At 42.8% G+C, this 27051-nt stretch overlaps 1 protein-coding gene across 5 annotated transcripts in view; it reads left to right on the forward strand.

The window, feature by feature from the left end:
* col4a6 (collagen, type IV, alpha 6) overlaps positions 1–27051 on the forward strand; it is a 356258-nt gene that overhangs the window by 256180 nt on the left and 73027 nt on the right. For all 5 annotated transcript variants that reach the window (XM_052022087.1, XM_052022085.1, XM_052022088.1 and 2 more), the window contains 9 exons: positions 667–720; positions 3075–3144; positions 4487–4597; positions 9210–9368; positions 13292–13387; positions 14747–14904; positions 18090–18162; positions 19613–19719; positions 23186–23369. In XM_052022087.1, coding sequence (XP_051878047.1) covers positions 667–720; positions 3075–3144; positions 4487–4597; positions 9210–9368; positions 13292–13387; positions 14747–14904; positions 18090–18162; positions 19613–19719; positions 23186–23369 — 1012 coding nt within the window. The remainder of the gene's footprint in view (positions 1–666; positions 721–3074; positions 3145–4486; positions 4598–9209; positions 9369–13291; positions 13388–14746; positions 14905–18089; positions 18163–19612; positions 19720–23185; positions 23370–27051) is intronic.

Below are 27051 nucleotides of genomic sequence, written 5' to 3' on the forward strand. Positions count from 1 at the left end.
TTGCAATCCTCCACCATGACAAACAGACATGCAGACGTACACAGACATGTAGACACACACACACACACACACACACACACACCATAAGACATTTATCCAAAATCTCAGCAAACTTTAGCATATACTATATTAGATCCATTTAAGAACTTATTTAGCTATTGTTTGAACTTACCACCTGAGCCACCAACTTGTCCTAGGTGACAAAAGCAGTTATAAAGCAAACCCTCCAGTCCTCCGCTCCACTTCTGTTTCCATGACAGGCTGTACACAGCATGTATATGGAAGCTGATCTTGGGGCAATACGTCAAGCAGCATTATGTAAAACTGGAAGAGGAAGGGGTCACCCCAATTTTGTACTCCTCCGAGTTAAATAATTTGTATTAAGCCAACTACCAATATTTAGTCCTCAATTTAACATCACAAATGATCACTTTGTTATTTGTGGGAGTTTGCGATGTTTATCATATCCTGAATCATAGCAGTAATTACACCTAAAAAGCACAAAGCACTGTAAACTGTTTGTGATTCCCTGAAGTTGCAAGATAAACAAAGATCTTTGTGAAACCTTTGCCATACCTCTGTTTTCTCCCTTCCACCTCACGCAATAACATTTTACAGAGTTTACAAAGGACAGAATTTAACATTAAGAAATTAAATCTTTTAAAGGGTCAACCAGGCTTTCCTGGGGCAAGAGGAGACGATGGATTCCCAGGAATGAAGGTAAGTTTTCAATTTATTTCAAAATGAATAGCAAATCGAAATAATGCATTTTATTCTTATCAGCTGCGCATCTCTCTGAGAAAGTCGTCAACAATTTGATGATCATTGACAAACCTTTTAAGTAACCTGCTCAATCTCATGTCATATCAGTTGAATACAGCTTTCTGAGCTTATCAGTTGTGTAGCTTCAGTTGAAAATCAGGCAGCTCTGAAGAAATCATGGCTTTAGCCTCATGTTCTTTCCAGATTCCCTAGCAACTTTCCAGGGACTCTCCAAATTGAACATTATTCATATATCTCACCAGAGTGTGTGGCTGTGTGTTCTTCATTCACTGGGGCATCATGGTCTAGGTAATCCCTCTACTTGCCCAATATGATGCTACATGTTCCAGGAGGGATCACTGAATGCTGATCAGGAGCAGGATATTAAACTTAATCTGTTCCCCTCCAACCACAGTCCCACCAACTCCGAACTGGTGGTAAGCATTCAATTGGCTAGTCATCAAATTTGGAGCACTTTTAGTAGATATGTTTCCCTGAGTTGATGTCCAACCTGAATGCCAGGGTTAAGTCTCCTAACTCTACTAAGGACCCCAGTCTCGGATGGATACATCAGGGGGAGGGGTCATTGGAAAAGCCATCTCTTGAACTGTATTTTGCTGTGGATGCTTCAAAATGCATCTTTTCTGCCTATGTTATGAGGATTTCCAGAAAAATCAAAGGGGAGAAAAATTCAAGAGCATTAAAATTTGCCGTTCAATGCAGAAACCAACCAGTTAAGCAATGCTGAATTGCACTGTAAGGAAGAAAGGAGGAAGGTTGCAAATCATGCTGAGAATTTGATTGGGAATTTGGTATCCTGGACAAGACTGCAGTGTCTTGAGCTGAGCTGATGCTGTCCGCATTGCTTAATGTATTTCTGAGTTTGGGGGGAAATGGGAGGTTATTAAGAGTATAATATGCACCCAGGATCAGGAATTGTTTAGTAGTTCTTAAGGATGAGCTGGTGAGTGCAGATGGGAAAAAGATTTCACCAAGCTACAATGGATTGTTAAGAAAACCTACATTAACACCTCTGCCACTTGACAAGTTTGTTCACCATATTCTGTAATATTGCATCACTTGATTAATGTGGTTTTTTTTCCATATTTCCATATCACATGGAAGGAACCATGGCACCACTTTGGCTGTCAAGTCTATACCATTTCTCGGAGCAATCCCATTCCCCCACTCATTAACACTCCCGCTGTTATAGGACTATTGAATGGTTCCCTAGAACAATAAGGTGGACTCTTGACCTCACAATCTACCTCGATATGACCTTGCACCTTATTGTCTACATGTACTGAACTTTCTCTGTAGCTGTGACACTTTACTCTACATCCTACATTGTTTTACCTTATAGTATCTCAATGCACTGTGTAATGAATTGACCTGTATGAACAGTATGCAAGACAAGCTTTTCACTGTACCTCGATACAAGTGACAATAATAAACCAACTCCAGTTATCCCTCTCCCCATATTCCCATCAACTCCCTTCGATTCTACCACACACCTACCCCAAGGACAATTGTTACTAGCTAATTAACTATCCAACCAGCACACCTTTGGCATCTGGGAGGAATTCGGAGCATCCAGGGGAAATCTACGTGGTCACAGGGAGATCATGCAAACTCTACACAGAGAACATTGGAGGTCAGGATTGTACCCAGATCCCGGGAGGCAGTGACTCTATTGGCTGAACCACTGTGAGCTGCTGTCTCACAGCTCCAATGGAAAAAAGTATAATCACATTACACTGCTCGAATATATCATTTGATGGGCATGTTTAAAAACTAAGAAGTAACAGAATAATGCATGATGTTAATGTGGATAATGGTGTCCACTGAACCTCAGAATTATCATGGCCAGAAGAAAACCATTCATTCCATTGTTTTCTTGCCAGCTCTTTTACAGCAATCTTGTCGTTCCTATTCTTCCTCATTTTCCTGCAAATTACTTTGCTTGAAGTTGCTGATTTAATTCCCTTTTGACTAACCCATGCTTCAACCACCCCATAAATGATGAGTTCCAGATCACATACAATCTATGTAAAGTTTTCCTTACTGATTCCTGTGTACCCTTAGCCCATCACTTTAAACCTATGTCACTCAATCTTCGAACCATCTGCTAATATGAACCACTTCTTTCTGTTTACCCTATCAAAATCCACTCTGATCTTGCATGCATCTAAATTGTGTAGATTGGAAAAAACAATTAACTGCAGTCTCTACAATATGGAGAATGCATTTGCTTGTTTTTGTGGGGCAGACAATGTCAAATCTATTGATATTAATTATTTCCTATTTCCTAGGGTGACCGCGGTGAAATCGGTCCACCGGGGCCCACAAGTTATGCAGATACAAGTGGCACTGTTCTTAAAGGTACTGACTAGCTAACAATTAATTTGCTGATCATCATAATTTAGCAAGACTTTATTGATACCCTAAAGCTTTGGTTCATTCCTATAATTTATTAAGAAATAACAATAACTCTGCAGCCTGCTGTTTGTGTTTCCCTCTGTTTAATCTTCGATGTAGCATTGCCCTGAGGTCTCTTTAGTTGGGAACACAGGAAGACATAGGAGTCCTGGGGCATGCCAGTGCTGTTACAGCTTAGTGCTGGAATCTGCATTAGTTTGTCAACTGTGGCCTAATTGGAAGCAATCTTGTCTCTGCCTGAAGGTGTGGGTCCAAGTCCTGCTCTGGATATTTGAACATGGTTCACATTTGAACACATTAGTTCACATCTCAGTAAGTGCTGCAGTACTGCTCTGTCAGAGGAGCTATCTTTGGGAAGACGTATTAAACTGAAACCCTTTCTGCTCCTTCAGGTGGACATGAAATGTGGAACCATTTTGATGAAGAGTAGGGAAGTTATCCCAGACACCTGTTTTAAAAGAGGATGGAGGCATCAAGAGGTGTAGGGAGAGAACTCCAGAGCTTTGGGCCTTGGCTGTCAAGGGCACAGCTTTCAAGATGTTGGACTGATGAGTATTAAGAAGCCAGAACTGAAGGAGCACACAGGTTTCAGAGGGTTGTCGGAAGTGATGCAGTAAAGGAGAATGCAATCTCATGGAGGGAATTTTAAATTTAGATTCAGCCTGAGTTCCCACTTACATCATTAGTCCAGTGCACATATGTCGGTACTTGTGCACAATTCAATATCAGAGCAGGTTTAACTGAGATCACCTCCTTTGTTGTCTAATATATGATCCTTTGGGCCTCTTATTCAATCTCTTGACTTTGCTGAGGGATGCCAGAGTTTGTCACGGTGATATTGGTGACACCACTCTTAAGCACAAGTCCAAAGGGATACAGCTCCAGATCACTATCCAGTCAGCTTTGCTAGAGAGAGGCACCAAGTGGGCTCAGTCAAATAGTCAAAACTTGCTCTCATTATTTGCAAAGGAGACAAGCCCCTTATGTGAAGTACTAGACCCCTTCAAATGTCACTGCAAGCTCATATCAACAAATCTCTAAAAGAGATGGAGAAAGTTTGTGGGGAAAGTTGAAAATGTGGAAATGTTTGTTGCACTGAAGGAACCTCAAACCAATTGATGTCCCTGGGTGATTAATTAACATGTCCTTCCTCAAACAAATATAGAAAAGACCAAAATGTTGCTCAGCCATTTCAATTTGTAGTAACCTCACTTTAACCCAATGTTTTGGAATAACTAAGCTGACACTAGGAGATGATTTCTGACCTTCTGTTTTCTTAATGCAGGCCTTCCTGGGGATCGAGGCTCACCGGGACTTCCAGGTCCTCCAGGAATCCAAGGTTTACGAGGTCCGCCAGGATTACCTGGATTTCCAGGATCTCCATCACGAAGTGCAGGTATGTTTTGTGCAATAAAAAGCTCACACATTAATGTTTCCGTAACCTTCAGGGGTAGGGTTAAAGGATAGCAATCAGTGATCACAAAATAAATATCAGTAAACCAAATAGTAGCATCTTCAAAGAGAGAAATAGAGTTGATGTTTGGGGTTTGTGATGTAAGAAGTAGAATCAATAACTGGCTGAAGAGAAGTTTTTAACTGCTCTGTCATTTAATGAGATCACAACTGACTGTGTGCATTGTCCCCATTATCATACAATCCTCATTTCCCTTAATTTTTTTCATGTCCAGAAATCTATTGATCCTGGCCTTAAACGTCCTCAATGACTGAATATCTGTAGCCCCCTGATGTAGAGAATTTCAAAGACTGCAACTGTTTGGGTAAAGAAAACTCTCCTCAACTTTAGGAGATTATTCCCTATAATTGGAGATTCTCCATCTCTCCATACTTTCTAGTGCATTTACCCAGATGAGCCTAAACGAGATTGTGGAGACATAAGAGACTGCAGATACTGGAACCTAAGAGCTGGAGGAACTCAGTCGGTTGAGCAGCATCTGTGGGAGGAAAGGAATTGTCGAAGTTTCAGGTCGAAAACCTGAATCAGGATTGGTCGAAGTCCTGATGCTGGGTTTCGAACCCGAAACGTCAATGCTTGCTTTTCCCCCCCAACAGATGTTGATCACCTCACTTGAGTTCCTCCAGCAGATTGCTTGTTGAAAGAGACGGTGGACTTCCCAATATGTCTGTGCTTGACTTGTTTATATTAGTGTTGTGCATTCTGGTTTTGTTACCAATGCAGGCACTAGTCCTGCTGTTTAGGAACTCTAATGAAATTGTCCTTGAACACATATTGTTCATTTTAGTTGGCAGCATATTGTGTTCAGTGGAATGTTTGTTTACGTTGAATTGCTCCATCCAATAACTAAGTCTTATGGTCTCCAGAAAATCCTAATCATCCAAATCATCATGTATGTACTTCAGATTGAATGTAATATGTTTTTAAATCGTGAACTCATTATTAGTCTGCATTAAGTTATGAAGAGTTACAGATAGTGGGGTCTCTGTTACGTGGGCTTAATGTACAATTTAGAAAAGCATGCGTGTTCAGCTTTGCTGCTGAAATCTTGCTCCATCTTGCATTTTATACAGACAATAGAGAGCAAATATCTGCACCATTGTGTCAGTTTATAAAGAACCTTCAACCTCCTTCTCATGTAAACACAAGAGATTCTGCAGATGCTGGAAATCTGGAGCAACACACACAAAATGCTGGAGGAACTCAGCAGGTCAGGCAGCATCTATGGAGGGAAATGAGCAGTTGATGTTTTGGGCTGAGACCCTTCATCAGGACTGGAAAGAAAGAGGGCAGAAGCCAGATCAAAAGGGTGGGGGAGGGGGAGGAGCACAGGTTGGCAGGTGACAGGTGAATCTAGGTGAGAGGGGGAAGATAGGTTGGCGTTGGAGGGGGGTAAGTGGGAATGATGTAAGAAGAAGCTAGGGGGTGATAGATGGGAGAGGCAAAGGGCTGAAGAAGATGGAATCTGATAGGAGAGGACAGTGGACGGGCTTCTGCCCTCTTTCTTGTCCTGATGAAGGCTCTCAGCTCAAAACGTCGACTGTTCAATTCCCTCCATGATGCTGCCTGACCTGCTGAGTTCGTCCAGCATCTTGTCTGTTGCACCTTCTCATGTAGTTTTATTTTCCTTTTTCAAAGGCCATAAGACCATAAGACATAGGAGCAGAATTAGGCCATTCGGCCCATTGAGTCTGCTCCACGATTCGATCATGGCTGATTTATTGTTCCCTCTCAACCCCATTCTTCCCATAATCTTTGACACCCTTACTCTTCAAGAACCTATCGCCGCTTTAAATATACCCAATGACTTGGTCTCCAGAGCCGTCCTGTGGCAATGAATTCCACAGATTCACCACCCTCTGGCTAAAGAAGTTACTCCTCATCTCTGTTCGAAAGGGACGTCCTTCTATCTTGAGGCTGTGCCCTCTGGTCCTAGACTCTCCCATTACTGGAAACATCCTCTCCACGTCCACTCTATCTGGATCTTTCAATATTTGGTAGGTTTCAATGAGATCCCCCCTCATCCTTCTAAACTCCAGCGAGTACAGGCCCAGAACCATCAAACGTTCCTCATACATTAACCCTTTCATTCCCAGGATCATTCTTGTAAACCTCCTCTGGACCCTCTCCAATGCCAGCACATCCTTCCTTAGATATGGGGCCCAAAACTGCTCATAATACTCCACATGTGGTCTGACCAATGCCTTATAAAGCCTTAGCATTGCACCTTTGCTTTTATATTCTTGTTCTCTCGAAATGAGAGAACATTTCATTTGCCTTCTTTACTACTGACTCGACCTGCAAGTTAACCTCTAGGGAATCCTGCAGTAGGACTCCCAAGTCCCTTTGCACCTCTGATTTCTGAATTTGTTCCCCATTTAGAAAATAGTCTACGCCTTTATTCCTTCTACCAAAGTGCATGACCACACACTTCCCTGCGCTGTATTCCATCTGCCATTTTGTTGCCCATTCTCTCAACCTGTCCAAGTCCTTCTGCACACTCCCTGCTCCCTCAGAACAACCTGCCCCTCCACCTAGCTTTGTATCATCCGCAAACTTGGACACAAAGCCATCAATCCTGTTATCCAGATCATTAACATATAATGTGAAAAATAGCGGACCCAACACTGACCCCTGAGGAACACCACTAGTCACCTGCAGCCAACCAGAAAAAGCTCCCTTTATTCCCACTCTTTCCCTTCTGCAAATCAGCCAATCTTCCATCCATGCTAGTACCTTTCCTGTAATACCCTGGGCTCCTTTCTTGTTTAGCAGCCTCAAATGCGGCACCTTCTCAAAGGCCTTCTGAAAATCCAAGTAAGCAACATCCACTGGCTTTGTCTATCCTGCCTGTTACTTCCTCAAAGAATTCCAACAGATTTGTCAGGCAAGATCTTCCCTTAAGGAAACCATGCTGACTTTAGCCTATTTTATCATGAACTTCCAAATACCCCAAAACCTCACCTTTAATAGTAGACTCTAACATCTTACCAACCACTGAAGTCAGGCTAACTGGCCTATAATTTCCTGTTATTTGCTTCCCTCCTTTCTTAAAGAGTGGAGTGACATTTGTGATTTTCCAGTCCTCCGGAACCATTCCTGACTCTAGTGATTCTCGAAAGATCACTACTAATACCTCCACAATCTCTTCAGCTACCTCTTTCAGAACCCTGGGGTGTAGTCCATCTGGTCCAGTTGACTTACCTACCTTCAGACCTTTCAGTTTTCCAAGCACGTTCTCCTTAATAATAGTGACTACACTCACTTCTGCCCCCTGACTCTCTCGAATTTCTGGCATGTTGCTGGTGTCTTCCACAGCGAAGACTGATGCAAAATACTTATCCAGTTTGTCTGCCATTTCCTTGTTCCCCATTACTATCTCTCCAGCATCATTTTCCAGCGGTCCGATGTCTACTCTGGCCTCTCCTTTACTCTTTATATATCTGAAAAAACTTTTGGTATCTTCTTTTATATTATTGGCTAACTTACCTTCATATTTCATCTTTTCTCCCCTTGTTGCTTTTTTAGTTGTCTTCTTTTAAAAACTAACAGAATTCCTTCAGCTTCCCACTAGTTTTTGCAATATTGTATGCCCTCTCCTTTGCTTTTATGCTGTCTTTGACTTCCCTTGTCAGCCACAGTTGCCTCATCCTTTAGAATGCTTCTTCTTCTTTGGGATGAACTGATCCTGTGCCTTCCGAATTACTCCCAGAAACTCCTCCCATTGCTGCTGTACCGTCATCCCTGCTGGGGTCTCCTTCCAATCAACTTTGGCCAGCTCCTCTCTCATGCCTCTGTAGTTGCCTTTACTCAACTGCAATACTGATACATCCGATTTCAGCTCCTCCCTCTCAAACTGCAGGGTGAATTCTATCATAATATGATCATTGCCTCCTAAAGGTTCCTTTACCTTAAGCTCCCTAATCAAATCTGGTTCATTGCACAACACCAAATCCAGAATTGCCTTTTCCTTAGTGGGCTTGACCACAGTTTGCTCTAAAAAGCCATCTCGTAGGCATTCTACAAATTCCCTCTCTTGGAATCCTGTACCAACCTGATTTTCCCAATCTACCTGCATATTGAAATCCCCCATGACCACCGTTATAAAGGAGGTTTATTCAGTGATTACAGCATCACATCATTACAATACTACAGTATTCCACGATTCACACTATTTACCGTCAATAGTTCAAATTACAACACAGTCATCTCTATCCAGAATTCACACGAGCCCCCGGTGCCCACCAGTTCCGAAGGACCCCCAGTTTACCCGTGAATAACATGTGCTCCTTCTCCAGGGACACTCAGGCATGGATGTGACCCCAGAAGAGGGTCATGCAATCAGCTCGGGCAGAACCCTCGACTGCCCACTGCTTAGACCCGTGGCTTGGCCAGGCCCAGGAACAATTATGTAGGTTTAGTAACTCATTGTACAGGTGGACATATCTGCTGCTGGTGAACATCTTGTGAGGGGAGATTTTTGCCTTCATTTCATCTGCCAGTAAGTATTCAATTCGTTTTTCTCCTTGGTTAGGACCAAAGGGTCTTGCAGGATTCCCAGGTGTTACAGGTCCTAAAGGAGAAAGAGGTGCACCGGGAAAGACGCGGTTTTCACAACTTGGACTTCCAGGCCCACCTGGTCTACCAGGCCCACCAGGACCAGCGGGACCACCAGGACCAGCGGGACCACCAGGTACTGTCTTCTGAAAGTTGGGATTGTTTTCAGTAGAATTATTGGTGGTCAAAACCCATTGAAATTTGGGCATATTAAGCCAACTTTGAATAACAAGCAGTTGACTCTAACAATCACCGTATTTTGGAATCAAGTGAGCTCAGGTCTCCAATTTCCATCTCTGTTGTTGTGCTTAGTAAGATGCCTCTCAGCTGAAAGAAAAAATCTCTGAGGGAATTACCACAGGCAGTTTTAGTACAGCAAGGTCATGAGATGAACCTAGCACTGGCAAATGCTCTCCTTATCTTCCCTAACTGAGAAGCTTGGAAAAAGGGTCAAGTCCATTGTGCAGGACACCCACCAAGATTAGGAGCAGATGGGGGAAAGAAAATTTAATTGTTGACATTTCATCAGATTTGGGGTTTTGGTCTAGAGATCTCTGGTGTTGAGATCTTGGGAAAGAATGGCTGGTGCCCTGAACTCACCAAAACATTTGCCCATCATTTTGGTGTCTGGAGTTTTTAATGTGCTGGGTAGGTTACCAGTGTGCAAGCAGCCAGCAGTGCAATTAGAGAGATTCTGCTGGCTTGGCAGAGGCAGCAGGAAACATAATCAGACAGGAGAGCCATGCTGACTGGAACCACTTACAGTAGTCAAGACCTTGGATAAAATCAAACCCATAGGCATGAAAGATGGCATTGAGCAGGGACAGGAGGTCCCTCATGTAGGAACACCGTGCAAAGAGTAGTAGACATGAGCAGCATATGGATTTTTTGCAGATGTGTTGACCTAGAAATTGGCATGCATCATTTTAATAAGTGAACTGGCAGCTGATGCCTGGGGCACCATTGGCTGTCTGGACTGCTGCTGTGGTTAACATTCAAAAACGCAGGCACTTCTGAAGTACTGCTGCACAAGTTCCGTCACACACTCTGCAGGGCACAAAGAAAATCACAGCATCTGTCTCCAAGTCTGGGTCCCAGGAATAAGAGATGAAAGATGGTCAGCAGTCGGTGGTATAATTGGGGCCTGCGGGGTTTGCTGGCAGTGGCTGGCTTGTATTTGATGGACCAGTTGGAGCTGGGTGACGGGGAGGCAATGGTGGTGACTAGCCTGGGAACGACAGATAGGTTGGGGTGATGGGGAGGGTGATGGTAACTGTTTGAAACTGGTGTGCTGAGGAAGGGGTATCAGAGAATCGAGGAACCAGGGTAGGTGGAAATTGGAGAGTTCAGGATGTGAACTGATTGAGGGTATTAATGGTTTGGGATGGAGGTGCCCATAGAAGAGGAGGTGAGTAATGGAATTGTGTAAAAGGGGGATCCTGCCTGGACTATTAAATTCTGGGACTTCTCTCTGGAAATAATGTGTCCTAATTTCTGGGTAAATTCTCCAAAAGAAGTATTGGACAGGGAATTATATCCTTTGATGTGTTTCTGATGTGGAAATTGTGTCTGGTATACAAGAGTGATTTGCAATTATGAATGCCAGTGGTATTTTCACATTTGTGTAACTTGAACTGGAAAGGTTTATAATCACATTCCACTCTGGAAAAAGAATCAATTTTAAGATGCTTAACACTGAAGAGAAACTCTGCTATGGATCAGTATTTCTACACTGTCCGACTGTGTTATGTGTATAGGGAAGGATTCAAATTTTCCTTTTATTGGCTGAATGCCTTGATGGAACAACACGATGGGAAGTTGGGTGTAGTTGTTATGGTTTTGTAGCCCACTGTGGCAAGTCTTGTGCTGAACTCCATGCTAGAACTGTCAATGCGCAAGTAGCCCTTTGCTACATGCATGAAGCTATAAGATTTAAAATATCTGTGAATCTTCAGAATGTTCTTATTTTCTCTACTGCTTTAATATACATAAACCAAGAGATTGAAGCCTGAGCTGTATTTTTTAAGCATTACAGAATCCAAAATCTTGAGTAAATTGTGTTATGGATCACTTCCGAATTAAGTGACACCAATTGCAAAACTGGGCTGGACATGTCTGTGCACCATCCCAGTCAGTGCACCTGATGAATTGATAGCTTTAAACACACAGCTGAACATGTCACTACTCTGATGTAAATCGGAGCTCAATAATCCTGACAATGGCCATTGCGCAGCAGTCTCTGGAGAATTGTCTCTACAGGGGTTTGAGCAGACAATGTGCAAAGATCTGCTGCTACTCAGAACGCACTTCTATTGTTTCAGCTTGCAGACTCAGGGCTGACCCAGCTGACAGAACCTGACCACAGGGATCTGACCCATGCTGTCTTCACTCTTCTTCATGCAATCTGTGGGTGCGTGGGGAGAGGGTGACTCCATGTTACTACCCCTGCAGAAGAGAGATCAGTTTGGGAGGTGGTGTATTCCTTTCACCACATACAGGGTCTCTATCTGGTTCCTGCCACATGGACTTGAGGTTCTCAATGCCATTCTGAAAACATCATATCTTAAGCCTTATGAGTTGTCATAGGTCACATTGAAGGGGCATTTACACATTTTCTATGAGGCTTTGAGTCAAATGGAGCTGCAGATGGTTAAAACTGTCTTCAGCTAAATTAGACAATGGTTTCATTGCGGGTTCAAGAGTTGTGAATTAACATTTTGGATTTTGTTGCTGAAGATTGCATGCTAATCAAGAAAAATGCTTACTTTTTGTTAATTTATATTCTCTTGCTGCCTTTTTGAGTTTTTTTTTACCATAATTTATCCAATGAATTTGACTTCTCATCTATGGCATCTCTGCAGGTAATGCGGATAATGGGAATCTTAAAGGTATATTTGGCTGGGAATATTGTTATGTATCCTGACTAACAATATTCTCAATAAGGATTAAATTTGGCTCCTTATATGTTTGGTATTTAAGCTTCAATAAAACAGCTTGAATTGTAAAAACTTTCCTAACCTTTTACAAATTATGCATCTCATGTAAATGTGAGAAACTAGTTTTTCTATACATAACAACTTGGAATCCACGTTAGTTATGTGATGATTTGCGAAGTGAACACGTGTTTGTACTATCATATTGGTATAATGGCTTGAGGAATACATCCATGAGCTATGTGCAGCAGAAATGCCTTTGCATTAAGTCAAGGCTCCCTCAATATAGTTAGATAATGCATGAAATTTCTAAATGATGCTAAGGGCTCCAAAATATTTAACAAGGAAAGCCCATGGCTAAAGGAAAGAAAGAACATTTTTTTTCAGTGTTCGTCACATACCCGCTTCTTCCTAGAGCAGTTACCTTTGGCGGCCAGTCATTAATGGCAATTCAGAAGGGTGGCAGCCAATATTACATCACGTAAAGACTAATAAGGTTAATGACCAGGTAATCCAAGTTTCTTTCAGTTTTAATTGAAGGATAAATATTGGCAAGGTCACTGCGGGCAACTTGGCTGCCTCTTTTTTTAAGAGCATGTCACAAGCTTTTTTACATTCACCCTGAGATGACAGACTGAGTCTCATCTGAAAGGTGGAACCTCTGACAGGGCAGAACTCCACCAACTCAAGAAATGTCAGTGCATAAAAAGGGCTAAAGCCTTTGGAGTGGGGCTTGAACCTACTACTTTCTGACTTAAAGACAATACCACTTGCACCTCTATACTCAGCTCCTCAGAATATCTTTTGTCATTGTTTGTGCAAATGTTTTTAAATAGCTTGTGTGCTGTTTAAGGAAATATTTATTGTGCCCAATGATAGTGGTGCCCATCTATTTAATTACTTCAAGTTCTTGCTTTAGCATCTCTCGGCTTTAACCATGAGGAAAATGCATAAGATGAAGTTTTAGAGCTCTTGCCATCACATTTAAAACAACATTTTAAAAGCATTAACATTTTGAGTAATAACACTGAAGTAGTAAAAGATTGTGAAATGCAACTGTTCGTCACTTTGGCTCTCCTCTTTCTGAAGATTATCACTGAATTTGCTGCTTGTTTTTGATGTCCAGGGGGTGATGACATAAGTGGCACTGGACCGATTGGACCTCCTGGCTTACCTGGACCAACTGGGTCCCGAGGGTTCAGGGGTAGCAAAGGATATAAAGGTGAGTAAACATAACCAACTAATAACTCTTGTCTGTTATAAATATTGCTATTGGTTTATTATTGTCGCACATACTGAAGTGCAGTGAAAAGCTTTTGTTTTCCGTGCCATCCAGACAGATCATGCCACACATAATTACATTGAGGGGATAAAAGGAAAACATAATGCTGAATGTAATGTTGTAGTTACAGAGAAAGGGCAGTGCAGGTATTGGTATTGGCTTATTATTGTCACTTGTACCGAGGTACAGTGAAAAACTTGTCTTGCATACCGATCGTACAGGTTAATTCATTACACAGTGCAGTTACATTGAGTTAGTACAGAGTGCATTGAGGTGGTACAGGTAAAAACACTTGAGGTAGTACAGGTAGACAAAAACATTGAGGTCATACAGGTGGACAGATAAGGTGCAAGGGCAATAATGAGGTAGATTGAGAGATCAAGAGTCTATCTTTTATTGTATGAGTTTGTGGATTAAAATATTTTGCAGATGATGCAAAAATTGGTGGCATTGTGGATGGTGCAGAAGATTGCCAAAAGGTACAGCGGGATATAGATCAGTTGCAGATACAAATGGAGAAATGGCAGATGGAGTGTCTGGCCAAGTGTGAGGTGTTGCACTTTGGGAGATCAAACGTAAAGGGACAATACATAGTTAATGGCCTATGGCATGCTGGCCTTTATTAGTCAAGGCATTGAGTTCAAGAGTCAGGAAGTTACGTTGTAGCTTTATAAAACTCTGGTTAAGCTGCATCTGGAGTATTGCATTCAATTCTGGTTGCCACATTATAGGAACGATGTGGAGGTTTTGGAGAGGGTGCAGAAGAGGTTTACCGGGATGCTGCCTGGATTAGAGGGCTACAAGGAGAGGATGGACAAACTTGGGTTGTTTTCTGTGGGGCGGTGGAGGCTGAGAGGAGACCTGATAGAAGTCTATAAGATTATGAGGGACATAGATAGACAGCTGGTATCTTTTTCCCAGGTTCGAAATGTCTAATACCAGAGGACATGCATTTAAGGTGAGAGGGGGTATGTTTAAAGGAGATGTGTGAGGCAAGTTTTTTTACACAGAGAGTAGTCGGTGCCTGGAGTATGTTGCCTGGGGTGGTGGTGGAGGCAAATACGATAGGGGCATTCAAGAGACTCTGAGACAGGCACATGGATTTGCAGGAAATTAAATGATATGGATATTTAGGCGGAAGGGATTAGTTTAGTTGGGTATTTGAATACTAATTTAATTAGACTGGCACAACATTGTGGGCCGAAGAGCCTGTGCCATGCTGTACTGTTCTATGTTCACACACACACACAAAAAAAAACTGCAATGTGTTATTTATGTGACTGTGTTTCCTCTTGCCAGGTGAACCAGGAGATTGTGTCTGCGATGGGGTGATTCGTGGAGGAAATCCTGGTCCCCCTGGTCCTCCTGGACAAAAAGGAAATCCTGGTCCTAATAGTGAGAATGGACAGTGTGGAGACCCAGGATCACCAGGGCCTCCAGGGCCAATAGGTAACCAAGTAAGTAATGTTTGCTTTGGAGCTGTGGTGTTTTGTGCTGATATCTCTATGGCGAATATGAGACTATGCAGAATGTTGAAAGGCAATCAAATCCATCGCATTCTCTAGCACGGATTCTCCCCTGTACCTCTGGCTTCGGAAGGAGTGGGAAGAAGCATGGGTAAAACCAATTTAGGTCAAATTTTGTGGAGGGGGTGATTACAGGAGGAAATCAAGGTCCTCTTGAAGAACCAGGAAAGCCTGGTTTTGATGGTGGGAAAGGACAGGACGTGTTCTTCCTAGTTCACATAATTGAGAAAACCCACAAAATATCCATCTGATTCTGCAACCTATGTCATTGAGCCCTGATTGATTGCATTCCCCTAATGATGTCCATGTAGTCTCAATATGACTGGAAGCAGAATATTCCCCGTATCTAAATTTTCTTCATTCATATTAAGACTTTTCAGAATGGATGGCATGATATATTTCCTTTACATATGTGTCCCTGATTGTGGAATAAAAGAACTGCCGGCAGAGGTGCCGGCACAGAAAGCCATTTGGCTCATTAAATTCTTAATGCTGCTTTGTGGATCAATCCTGTCAGTCCCATTCTCCTGCTTTATTCCCCATAGCTCTCCAAATTATTTTCCCTCAAGTGTCCATCCATTTCCCATTTGAAAGTGTCAGTGGCCTTGGTTCCCACCATGCTTACAGCTGGAGTTCCAGATCAGTACCAAGCTCTCTAATAGACTCTATGACATCTCCATGAATCTATGCAAAAGGAAGTTCCTCACATCTCCCTTGTATATCTTTAGTCCAGTAATTTACATTTGCTTCCCCTGGTCTTTGAAACACCTACTAATAGCAACAGCTTCTTCTTCACTCTGTCTGAACCCATCACCAATATCATAACTCCTCTCTAACCAGGAGTCTAAGCTTGTAGTTGAAATCCTTTAAACCTTGAAACATGCCAGTCTCTGCATTCTTTTCTGGGGCATTCACATCCTTTATAAAGTGTGATGGCCAGAATTGGAAGCAATGCTCCATTTGTGGCATAACCAGTGTTTTATGAGAGTTCAACATAACCTACTTGCTTTTGTATTCTATGTTGCTGTCTATGAAGCACAGGATACCAAAGACTTTACTACCCATGCTTAACATACACAAACACGTAGGTCCCTTTCTTCCTGTACATCCTTTGGAATTGTGCCATTTTATCCATATTCGTTAGAACATGGAACGTAGAACGTTACAGCACAGTACAGGCCCTTCAGCCCACAATGTTGTGCCAACACTTTATCCTGCTCTGAGATCTATCTAACCCTTCCCTCCCACATAGCCTTCCATTTTTCTATCATTCATGTCTCTTAAATGTCCCTAAAGTGTTTGCCTTAAATGTCCCTAAAGTGTTTGCCTCCACCACCTCTGCCGGCAGTGCATTCCATGCACCCACCACTCTATGTAATAAAAAATGCCTCTGACATCCCCCCTATACCTTCCTCCAATCACCTTAAAATTATGCACCCTTGTCTTAGCCATTTTCACCCTGGGAAAAAGTCTCTGACTGTCCACTCGATCTATGCCTCTTATCATCTTGTACATCTCTATCAAGTCACCTCTCATCCTCCTTTTCTCCAAAGAGAAAAGCCCTAGCTCACTCAACCTATCCTCATAAGACATGCTCTCCAATCCAGGCAGCATCCTGGTAAATCTCCTCTACACCCTCTCTAAAGCTTCTGCATCCTTCATATAATGAGGCAACCAGAACTGAACACAATACTCCAAGTGTAGTCAACTTAGAGTATTGAAGAACATTCCTTCTGTCAAAGTGCATCACTTCACACTTCAATGAATTAGATTTCATGTGTTAATTGTCTGCTTATTATGGCAGCTGATCTGTCTCCTCGTATCAATTTCATAGAGTTATACAGCACAGAAACAGGCCATTTGGCCCATCAACACCAACCATCAAACACCAATGGTACTAATCCAACATCCTTTTTGTTTTCCTCAATTTCCATCAATCACCCACCGCCACCCCGCCCCTTCTTCCCCACATTCAGAACATATCACTCACCCACACACTAGAGCTATGTACATTGGCCAGTTAACATACTAAATGGCACGTCTTTGGGATGTGGGAGGAAACCAGACTGCCTGGAGGAACCCCATGTAGTCACAGGGAGAATGTGCGAACTCCACACAGACAACATCAGAGGTCAGGTTTAATCCTGAGTGGAGCTGTGAGGGCACTCCTCGAGTCACCTATTCCCATCCTCCTTACTGTTATCAACACCTCCAAATTTAATGTCACCTGCACATCTTGTAATGTTTTCAAGGCCAGTCATATGTAAATATAGAAGCAAGCAGTAGTCCCAATAGAGGGAAATGTAATATCGTAACAGTGAATGGAGCAAGCTCAGATGGTGGTTGTGAAAGGCTGTTGAACTGAGCCCTTAAAGCAAATGCAGTGAGAGAATGCGTGAAGAAAGGGGTAACCCTATGTGATGTCTCTTCTCTTTAGAACATGGTCAGTGCAGACCACTGAAGTGTGCGCAGTGTTTTAAAGTTTGCACACAGAAACTCAAGAGCAGGCTAGAGAATGTGATGGCTCAATTTCTACTGGGAGGCAGAGCTGAAACTTTACTCCTTGTAAAGACAGAGATTATTTTATTACTTGGAGGAAATCTTGCCCTGATGCTCCAGAAATGAGCAGAAGAGGTTTACCAGGAGGTTGCCTGGATTCGAGGGTATGAGTTATCAGGGGACAAACTTATAGGCTGAGGGAAGACCCAATAGAAAGTTATAAAGTAATGAGAGGCATAGATAGGGTAGAATCTCTTTCCCAGGTAGAAATGTCAAATACTAGAGGACATGCGTTGAAGGTGAGAGGGGGAAAGTTTAAAGGAGATGAGCAGGGCATGTTTTTTTACACAATGGATTAGGTGCCTGGAACAGACTGCCAGGGGTAGTGGTGGAAGCAGATACGATCGTGGCGTTTAAGAGGCTTTTAGATAGACACATGAATATGCAGGGAATGGAAGGATAAGGCAGGCTGAAGAGATTTAGTTTAATTTGGCATCATGTTCAGTGCAGACATCGTGAGCCAAAGGGCCTGTTCCTGTGCTCTGCTGTTCCATGTTCTATGTATTCTATGGGCTGCCTGCTGATGGAGAATGCTGACTATCCCTTTTGCATTTTAGGGTTTTCCAGGTGTACCAGGAGTGCCAGGTCGAAAAGGACAAAAGGGGGACTCATCATTCACATCAGCAAAAGGTACGAACAAATAAAGTTTGACCATCTCAACACACAATGCCACTCCAAAACAAGAGGTTTTCCTTTACAATTTGTTTGAGACTCTTAAATTATTTCCATTTTGAAGGGCAATCCTGGTGTCCCACAGCCAAGGGGACCTTCTGGTATTCCAGGATTTGAGACTCATTTCTAAATGAGAGTTAATAAACCTGTGTGGTTTTCCCATTCCTATGCATGGAGATTCTTGGTCTCATTGAGGCAGGACGTAGAAGGTTAGGAATGCTCCCTCATGGGCAAGTAGCCTTCATTGGCTGCACGAATTGGAGTGCTACTTGTGCCATCTTCTGTATGGCTGTCTTCCACACTCTACAGTGCATTTGCTCTCTGAACTATTCATGAGATCCATGATTAAAAGAAAAATCAGTTCCAGAGGAAGTATTGGTATTGGTTTATTATTGTCACTTGTACCGAGGTACAGTGAAAAACTTGTCTTGCATACCGACCGTACAAGTCAATTCATTACACAGTGCAGTTACATTGAGTTAGTACAGAGTGCATTGAGGTAGTACAGGTAAAAACAATAACAGTACAGAGTAAAGTGTCATAGCTACAGAGAAAGTGCAGTGCAATAATCTGCAAGGTCATAACAAGGTAGATCATGAGGTCATAGTCCATCTCATCGTATAAGGGAACCATTCAATAGTTTTATCGCAGTGGGGTAGAAGCTGTCCTCAAGTCTGGAGGTACGTGCCCTCAGGCTCCTGTATCTTCTACCTGATGGAAGAGGAGAGAAGAGAGAATGTTCTGGGTGGGTGGGGTCTAAGCCAGGAAGAATTCTCCAAAAATTATGATTGGGAATTCCATCTCAGTTGGGGTACATGTAACCTCTGGGCTCCCATCCAGGTATTATGGTGACCATGGAAAAATAGGAACTTGCTGGAAATGAATGAAGAATGCCGAAATTATAGGATTTTTCTCCCAAATGCATCTTTCCCTTTGCAGGACAGTGAATAAAGAAAAATTATTCCTGTGCTCTGGCAATGTTCCTCCCTTACACTTTCAAAATACACGTCTGACACATTGGAAGTTTAGTGGAAGCTTCTGTATTTTAAAACAAGAATGATGAAATGGCTAAAGAGATGGTGGTGCAGTTCAATAGTTTAACCAGGTACATAGACAGTTGCGGTAAAAAATGCTAACTGTTTCATTCTATATGACTGCTGTGTATTTCCATCATTTTCTCTGCATTTCAGATCTTCCAATATCATAGTATTTTATTTTTGTTTATGAAGATGATCAGGTTGCTCCAAAATTCTCGAGTCCATCATTTTAGCAGAGCTGTTAACTGATTTGATGTGAACAGGTTAATGCCTCTAACTAAATCACGGAACATAGGAATTTCAGTGGAATTTATTATGTTTGATATATTTCAACACAACTTCAGAAGTTAAAACTTATTTCCATTTTGAAGGGCCAAAGGGAAGTTCTGGTGTCCCAGGGCCAAGGGGACCTTCTGGCATTCCAGGAAAACCAGGAAGGGATGGCTTTCCAGGTTTAGCAGGTCGTCCTGGCTTACCCGTAAGTACCATTGGAGTTCAATGCATTGTAATGTTTTATACTTTAATGTTGTTAGCATTGGGTATGACAAAGGATGCTAACACTCATCTGGGAATTATGGCTATCTATTTGCTCATGATAAAGGAGCAATATCGGCAATCTGTTTGAGTTGGACCTTCTTTTCACTGATTCAAAGGAATGAAGCTAATTAACTCTTCAGTAAATTTTAAGTTAGCCTTCTAGTTGCAGAACTTTACCAATTATATATTAAAAAAACCCTATGTACTGTATATAAATAAAAAGTCCTTGCTGTAGAATATTGGAGTATTACTAAAATAGGGACTGGACCAAGTTTGCAACTTAGCCATCAGTGGTGTTATTGTTCCTAAGCTGGGCTGATGTGCCAAGTGAGGATGGGGTGCATCTTCACAGGTAATTAAAGAAAGCAGTGGGGCATCATCCTTTTTACTGAGTGCTTTCCAAGTGGTCAGTTTCAGAGTTGGCTTGACAAGACAGAGGGAGCATGCTAACCTTGCTTTCCTGTTCAATTAAATCATGGAATTGGAATTGGTTTATTATTGTCACTTGTACCGAGGTACAGTGAAAAACTTGTCTTGCACACTGTTTGTACAGATCAATTCATTACACAGTGCTTTGAGGTAGTACAGGGTAAAATAGTATAGAATGCAGAATAAAGTGTCACAGCTACAGAGAAAGTGTAGTGCAGGTAGATAATAAGGTGCAAGGTCATAACGAGGAAGATTGTGCGGTCAAGAGTCCATCTTATTATTCGAGGGAACCATTCAATCGTCTTATAACAGCGGGATAGAAGTTGTCCTTGAGCCTGGTGGTACATATTTTCAGGCTTTTTTATCTTCTTACTGATGGGAGGGGAGAGAAGGGAAAATGTCTGGGGTGGTGGGGTCTTTGATTATGCTGGCTGCTTTAACCAGGCAGCGAGAAGTATAGAGTTATTGAGGGGAGGCTGGTTTTCGTGATGTGCTGAGCTGTCTCCGCAACTCTCTGCAGTTTCTTGCAGTCCCAGGCAGAGTAATTGCCATACCAAGCTGTGATGCATCCAGATAGGATGCTTTCTGTAGTGCATTGATAAAAGTTGGTGAGTGTCAAAGGGGACATGCCAAATTTCTTTAGCCTCCTGAGGAAGTAGAGGCGCTAGTGAGCTTTCCTAGCTGTGGTGTCTATGTGGTAGGGCCAGGACAGGCTATTGGTGATGTTCATTCCTAGGAACATGAAGCTCTCAACCCTCTCGACCTCAGCACCATTGATGTAGACAGGAGTATGTGCACCGCCCCCCTTCCTGAAGTCAATGACCAGCTCTTTCGTTGTGCTGACATTGAGGGAAAGGTTGTTGTCATGACACCATGGTACTAAGCTCTCTATCTCCTTCCTGTGCTCCGACTCATCATTATTTGTGATACAGCCTACTATGGTGGTATCATCTGCAAACTTGTCAATGGAGTTAGAGCAGAATCTGGCCACGAGGTATGACAAGGGGGCTGAGGACGCAGCCTTGTGGGGCACCAGTGTTGAGAATAATCATGGCGATGGTGTTGCTGCCCATCCTTATTGATTGCGGTTTGTTGGTCAGGAAGTCAAGGATCCAGTTGCAAAGGGAGGTGTTGAGTCCCAGGTCTCAGAGTTTGGTGTGATCGTGGGATGAAGAGGAGAGAAGTGTGACTGGAAAGAGTGATTTTTAAAATGACATGTGGGGATAAAGGAAGGACAAAGTGACTTGGTAATTTTACTTATGTAGCGAACAATGACCTTCAGAATGCTTTCAGAATAAAATCAAAAACCATTTTGAATTTCTGCTGGGCCACGAATCAGTAGTTGTATAATTATGTCACACAGCCATTGTATTTATAGCAAACAGCTGCAAATCTGAAATAAAAATAGAAAATGGTAGAAATGCACTGCAAAACAGGCAGCATCTGTAGAGAGAGAACCAGAGTTAACATTTCATATCAATGACCTTTTATCAGTTCCGGTGAAAGATCACTGACCTGAAAGATGAACTCTTTCTTTCTCCACAGATGCTGCCTCAAGTCCTGTGTGTTTCCACCATTTTCCATTTTTACTTCTGCATTTATAGCAGCGCAAACTCATCAATGAACTATTGATATTCGGACTAACTCCTCTGAAGCCAGGCAAGAGGCAAGGGCACTTTGCGTGAAAACCTAAAGTAACTCAGAATTCATTAAGCTTCCAGCAAAGTTGTTTTCCAGTTGGGTGAAGGAGAGAATCATATTATCAATCATATTTCATATGGTGAAATCATCCCAATGGCTCACCTGTTAGTGTTTATACAGCTTCAACCACAATATAACTCTGCTCTGTTTTGCTCTGAATTTGATTTTTTTTTTTTTTGCCTTTTGAGCATCCTTTATCCTAACTATTTTATTCTCTGCAGCCTAAACATACAAAGTAGAATTTTGCCCTTGGTAGCTTTTGATAAAGTGCCAGTTCCAAGTCGAGCTCAACCTTCCATTGACTTCAACAGAGGCCAATTTCAGAATCCGAGTAAAATCTGGAGTTCCTATCAGATATGCACATTTAAAGCAAGCGACCAAGGACCAATTTTTACCTTACATCTCCCCAAATAACCAACTTTCACATGTTAGCCTGAACAAAGATGGGTTGGCTGGTTTTTCAGTCCTGAGGAAGACAAACAATGCCAAATATGATCTTTATCCCCCTCAAATATGCATAACTGTAGTTGCTGGTAAAGTAATGGAAGCTTTCCATGGAGGGCTACTTGGGAGGGAAGGGTTAGATTGATCTTAGAGCAGAATAAAATGTCGGCACAACATCGTGGGCTGAAGGGCCTGTACTGTGCTGTAATGTTCTATGTTCCGTCCCTTGTGTGATGGGGCTACATTTAGTTATAGTATCCCAATCATCATTGTAACACCTAACCCAACATAATCTAACTTGGAAGCTTTCTGGTTTGTGTAGCCTAGCAATATGACAAACTATACATGAACTCCCATTCTCAGAGGAATTCCTGCCTGGATCTGTAATGGGTACAGCTTATATATAGAGTCTTTTAGTGGTCTTGGGTGTGGGGAGATCATTCCAGTGACCATAAAATGAATTAAAAAGCTATCAGATTTGTGCTCATGGGGTTTCACAAGACCAAATATTCTTCCATTGACTTTGAATGAATTTCATTTGGTTTCACTGCACTGCAGAGGTAGGTTTTTTTTCCGCACAGAGAGTGGTGGGTGCCTGGAATGCACTGCCGGAGGTGGTGGTACAGGCTGATACAATAGGCACATTTAAGAGACTCTTAGATAGGCACATGGATGTAAGAAAAGTGGAAGGGTACAGACAGTGTAGGAGGGAAGGGTTAGATTGATCATGGAGTAGGTTTATATAGGTCGGCACAACATCGTGGGCCAAAGGGCCTGTACTGTGCTGTACTGTTCTATGTTCTATATATGATTTTTGTCTTTATGTTACACAGGGAGACCGTGGATCTGGTTACCCAGGTGAGAAAGGATTCCCAGGCAGCCCGGGTCCAAGGGGACCCGCAGGAGAAAGGGGTGAGCCAGGTAATGGACTCCCAGGATCTCCAGGTTTCCAAGGACCCCCAGGTGATCCAGGATTTGATGGAAGACCAGGGCCACCAGGATTTCCGGGATTGCCAGGTATGGAAGCTACCAAGATGTGCTCCAATTGTTTATATTCTGTTTGGGGCAACTGTATAAACTAATGGTTTCTCATTGATGAAATGGCCAAACAACCTTTAAAGTCTACACAGTTTCATAACATCATAAAGTAATAAGTTAAATGTGAACAACATCAAATATGCATGTCATTAGCTTCAGGTGGGGGGAGAGCTGGGACGGATCATTGTAACGTGCCTGAGGTCAGTGAAGTGGTACTTGTGCAGAGGTTCTAGCTTAATGAGTGCTGATGTTCTGATTGCAACGTACAATGATTATGGCATAGAATGGATATTGAGTGTGTACCTATTTAAATTGTTTGCAATCTATCTGGGAGTCAATATGACAGACCTCTTGTTCCTAGGAACATGGTAGCCAGGTATCTGTTTTCTCAGTAGCAAGACTCATGTCCAGATTAAGCTAAGAAGATCAGTCACCCACTATTGGGAACATCTACTTCTGCAATTATCCCCTGACATCAGGGACCTTAGGAGGAGAGTCTGGAGGTGCCTCCCTTTACCTGACCAAGCAGAAGCCCAAACCAAGCCAGGTCCCTTCAAGTGGATACTAGTCGACTCAAGCCAGGCTTCCAGAGGAGTCTGGAAAAAAAATCACCAACAAAAGTTATGATCAGAGCAGAAAATTCCCCAGTAAATACACACAGAATAATTAAAGAATAGAAGCAGCCCAACGGCTCCATGCCTGTGATTATGCTGCAGGGGAAATTAGGAATGGTTATTAAATACTGGTCTTGCCAGTGGCCCCAGGTCCTCAAAAAATAATTAAAATTAATTCATTGGCTCATGCAAGTGGTGAAGATCATTGGAAGCTCCTTCTGATGCATAAGTGCAATCAATTCCACTAGTAGTTTCAGACCTAGTTCTCTTCCTCACTTTCCACCATAAGCTGGTAATGGAGTAAGTTTGCCCCTCCTACTTTCCACCTTCACCACAGCCTTATCCCGTAGCCTTCTGCTTTCAGGTAACTAATTCAAACTGATCAGGCAACTGAGGAATGGCAAGAGAACAGTTTTAATGAAAATGCACCAACTCTGTTCACACTATAGAATCATGCAGTACAGAAACAGGTGCTTCCACACACTGAGTCCATGCTGACTGATAAGATAAGATATCTTTATTAGTCACATGTACATTGAAACGCACGGTGAAATGCATCTTTTGCGTTGAGTGTTCTGGGGGCAGCCCACAAGTGTCGTCTTGCTTCTAGCGCCAACGTAGCATGCCCACAACTTCCTAACCCGTATGTCTTTGGAATATAGGAGGAAACCAGAGCAGCCGGAGGAAACCCACACAGACACGGGGAGAACGTACAAGCTCCTTACAGACAGCGGCTGGAATTAAACGCGGGTCGCTGGCACTGTAATAGTGTTACTCTAACCGCTATTCTACCGTGCCTGCCCATAAGCGCCCACTATAAGCACCCATTTACATTGATTCCATACTAATCCCATTTTACTTCCCTCACATTCCCATCAAAATTGCTCTTACACATTAGGGCCAATTTACGTCTGATTAACCTACCAAACTGCACGTCTTTGAGATGTGGGAGGAAACTGGAGCACCCAGAGAAAACCCATGCAATCATAGGGAGAACAAGCAAACTCCACAGAAACTGCTCTGGAGATCAGGTGAAGTCAGGATCGAACCTGGGTCACTGGAACTTTGAGGCAGCAGCTCTACTAGCTACGCCACTGAGCCACCCACAGATTCGCATGATGATGACTAGGGGAAAGATCTGCACTGAGTGAGACCAGTGATCAAGCTGACGTGGGCACAGCTGGCCCAAGTGCCAGCTAGCCCAAAAATGAGGTTGGGCAGGAATTTTTCTGCCGAGGAATCCGATGAATTCTTCCCTGGAGAAGTGTGCCGAGAAAGCTGAAAGTAATGTATTGGTGCACCGGAACACATCCTGGAGAGGCCCTGTTCATTGACAAGAGAATGGATTTGCCTGGCACCCATCTGATGAAGAGTTTTAGGGAGTAAGATTCGGCTGTGGAAATACGGATGACAGAGCAGCAGATGAAAGATGTCACAGTCCACGGCAACACAAGCAACAGCTGAGTGAAGGATGAGTTTGCTGGGATTGGCTTGCTCCTGTGTCAGTGGATGTGATTGTGCAGAGGGACTTGCAGAGTGCCACGGCAGTCCAGCGATCTTACCTCTGAAAAAGGCTGAGGTAGATACAGATGGGGGTTGGTGGCAGTGACTCCATGGAGACCAAAGCAGCCATCGTCTCTCAAAAGGTACCTTCGCCCTTGCTCTCCTGCCTTGTTGCCCAGTTCCTGCAAGTTTAGCAAAGCCTTTCATCCATGTACTTGTCTTTCTCTGGCTAGGGAGGATGAAATCTGGGGAATGGAGGATACCACTGCAACAGTGGAGGGTAAACTCTGAGTAATTGCAAGTCTCTCCAGCTAGAACCTGCAAGGAGACAATCACATTAAAATTCATTGCCAAGGTCACCTTGACAGCCATTGGAAAAGCTGTCCTTGCCCTGCAGTTGGGGCAGCAGTAGGTTGAAAGACTTCAGTGAAGATGACCTTACTGAAACACCGGCATCTCACACTTTGTTTGTCACTAAGATGCAGGTAGGAGAATTGCTCCCTGATGGGTTTTGAGCTTGTGGTGTGCTGCTGAAACGCCTTATCACCCACCCCTTCCATCCCCTTTCCTATTCTAGCTCCTTGTTTTGCTCTGTATACCTTCTGCTTGATCTCCCAGTTATGCTCTGTTGCTTGGGGAGTGCCCATAACTGGTTTGAGGAGAAGTCTGAAGTGCAACCAACCAACACAGCACTGCCTGTAAACTTCCACAATTTGAACCTGCTATAGAAAGCACAAAGCACTGATGGGGTTCATACAACAGTCAGAAGAAATGAACCAGCCACTAACCTATAAGTACTGGATGATTCCCTCAAATTACACAGATGGAAAAGTCTTCATTTGCTGCAGAATGCATTTCTTGAGTTATTGAGAGAGCCTATTGGCTGAAGTATTGAGTTCCAAAATGGCAGCACTGAGGTCAGATAGACAAGACATGGTGATTGCCATCAGGCCTATTTTGCCATTCTGAAATTCTATGGGCATAAAAAAGATGCCAACAATTCTAATTCTCACCTGCTATGTTTACTGTATTACCTTCAACTACACTTTCCGTCACTACTTTGTGGAATTCCAGTCATCAATTCCATTTTGTAATCTGCCGAAATCTCTTTCATTATATTTTCAGTTCCCTAAAGTTTCTCTATTACATCCTTGAGTCAGAATTTTATTACTTTTACTATCCCCAACATTAAGCTACTGTTCCCTGGAATTTTTCCATCGCTTCTTTAAATGTAGGGGATGCGAAATTTGTCCACCAATCTTCAGGCACCATTTTAACCACCTCCGGATAGTTATTGGGAAAAGGAACCTGGCTGATACATCTTCCCTCAGCAGTTACAGTATCCAAATGTAGCACAGGCTTGGGTTAGGTAATGAAACCCAAACAAACCAGGTGCTTCAGGCCTGTTTGGCTCGGGACTGGCCATCATGTTTTACCTCCCAGGTAGCATGCGAGACATTTAAATGGGAACATAGGAGGTGTTTGGTCTAAAACAGACTAAGCTGAATTTAAAGAATACGGTATTTGGTCTGTGGCAATATTTG

The sequence above is a fragment of the Pristis pectinata genome, chromosome 8 (assembly GCF_009764475.1).
Source record: "Pristis pectinata isolate sPriPec2 chromosome 8, sPriPec2.1.pri, whole genome shotgun sequence".
In the NCBI taxonomy this organism is placed as follows: domain Eukaryota; kingdom Metazoa; phylum Chordata; class Chondrichthyes; order Rhinopristiformes; family Pristidae; genus Pristis; species Pristis pectinata.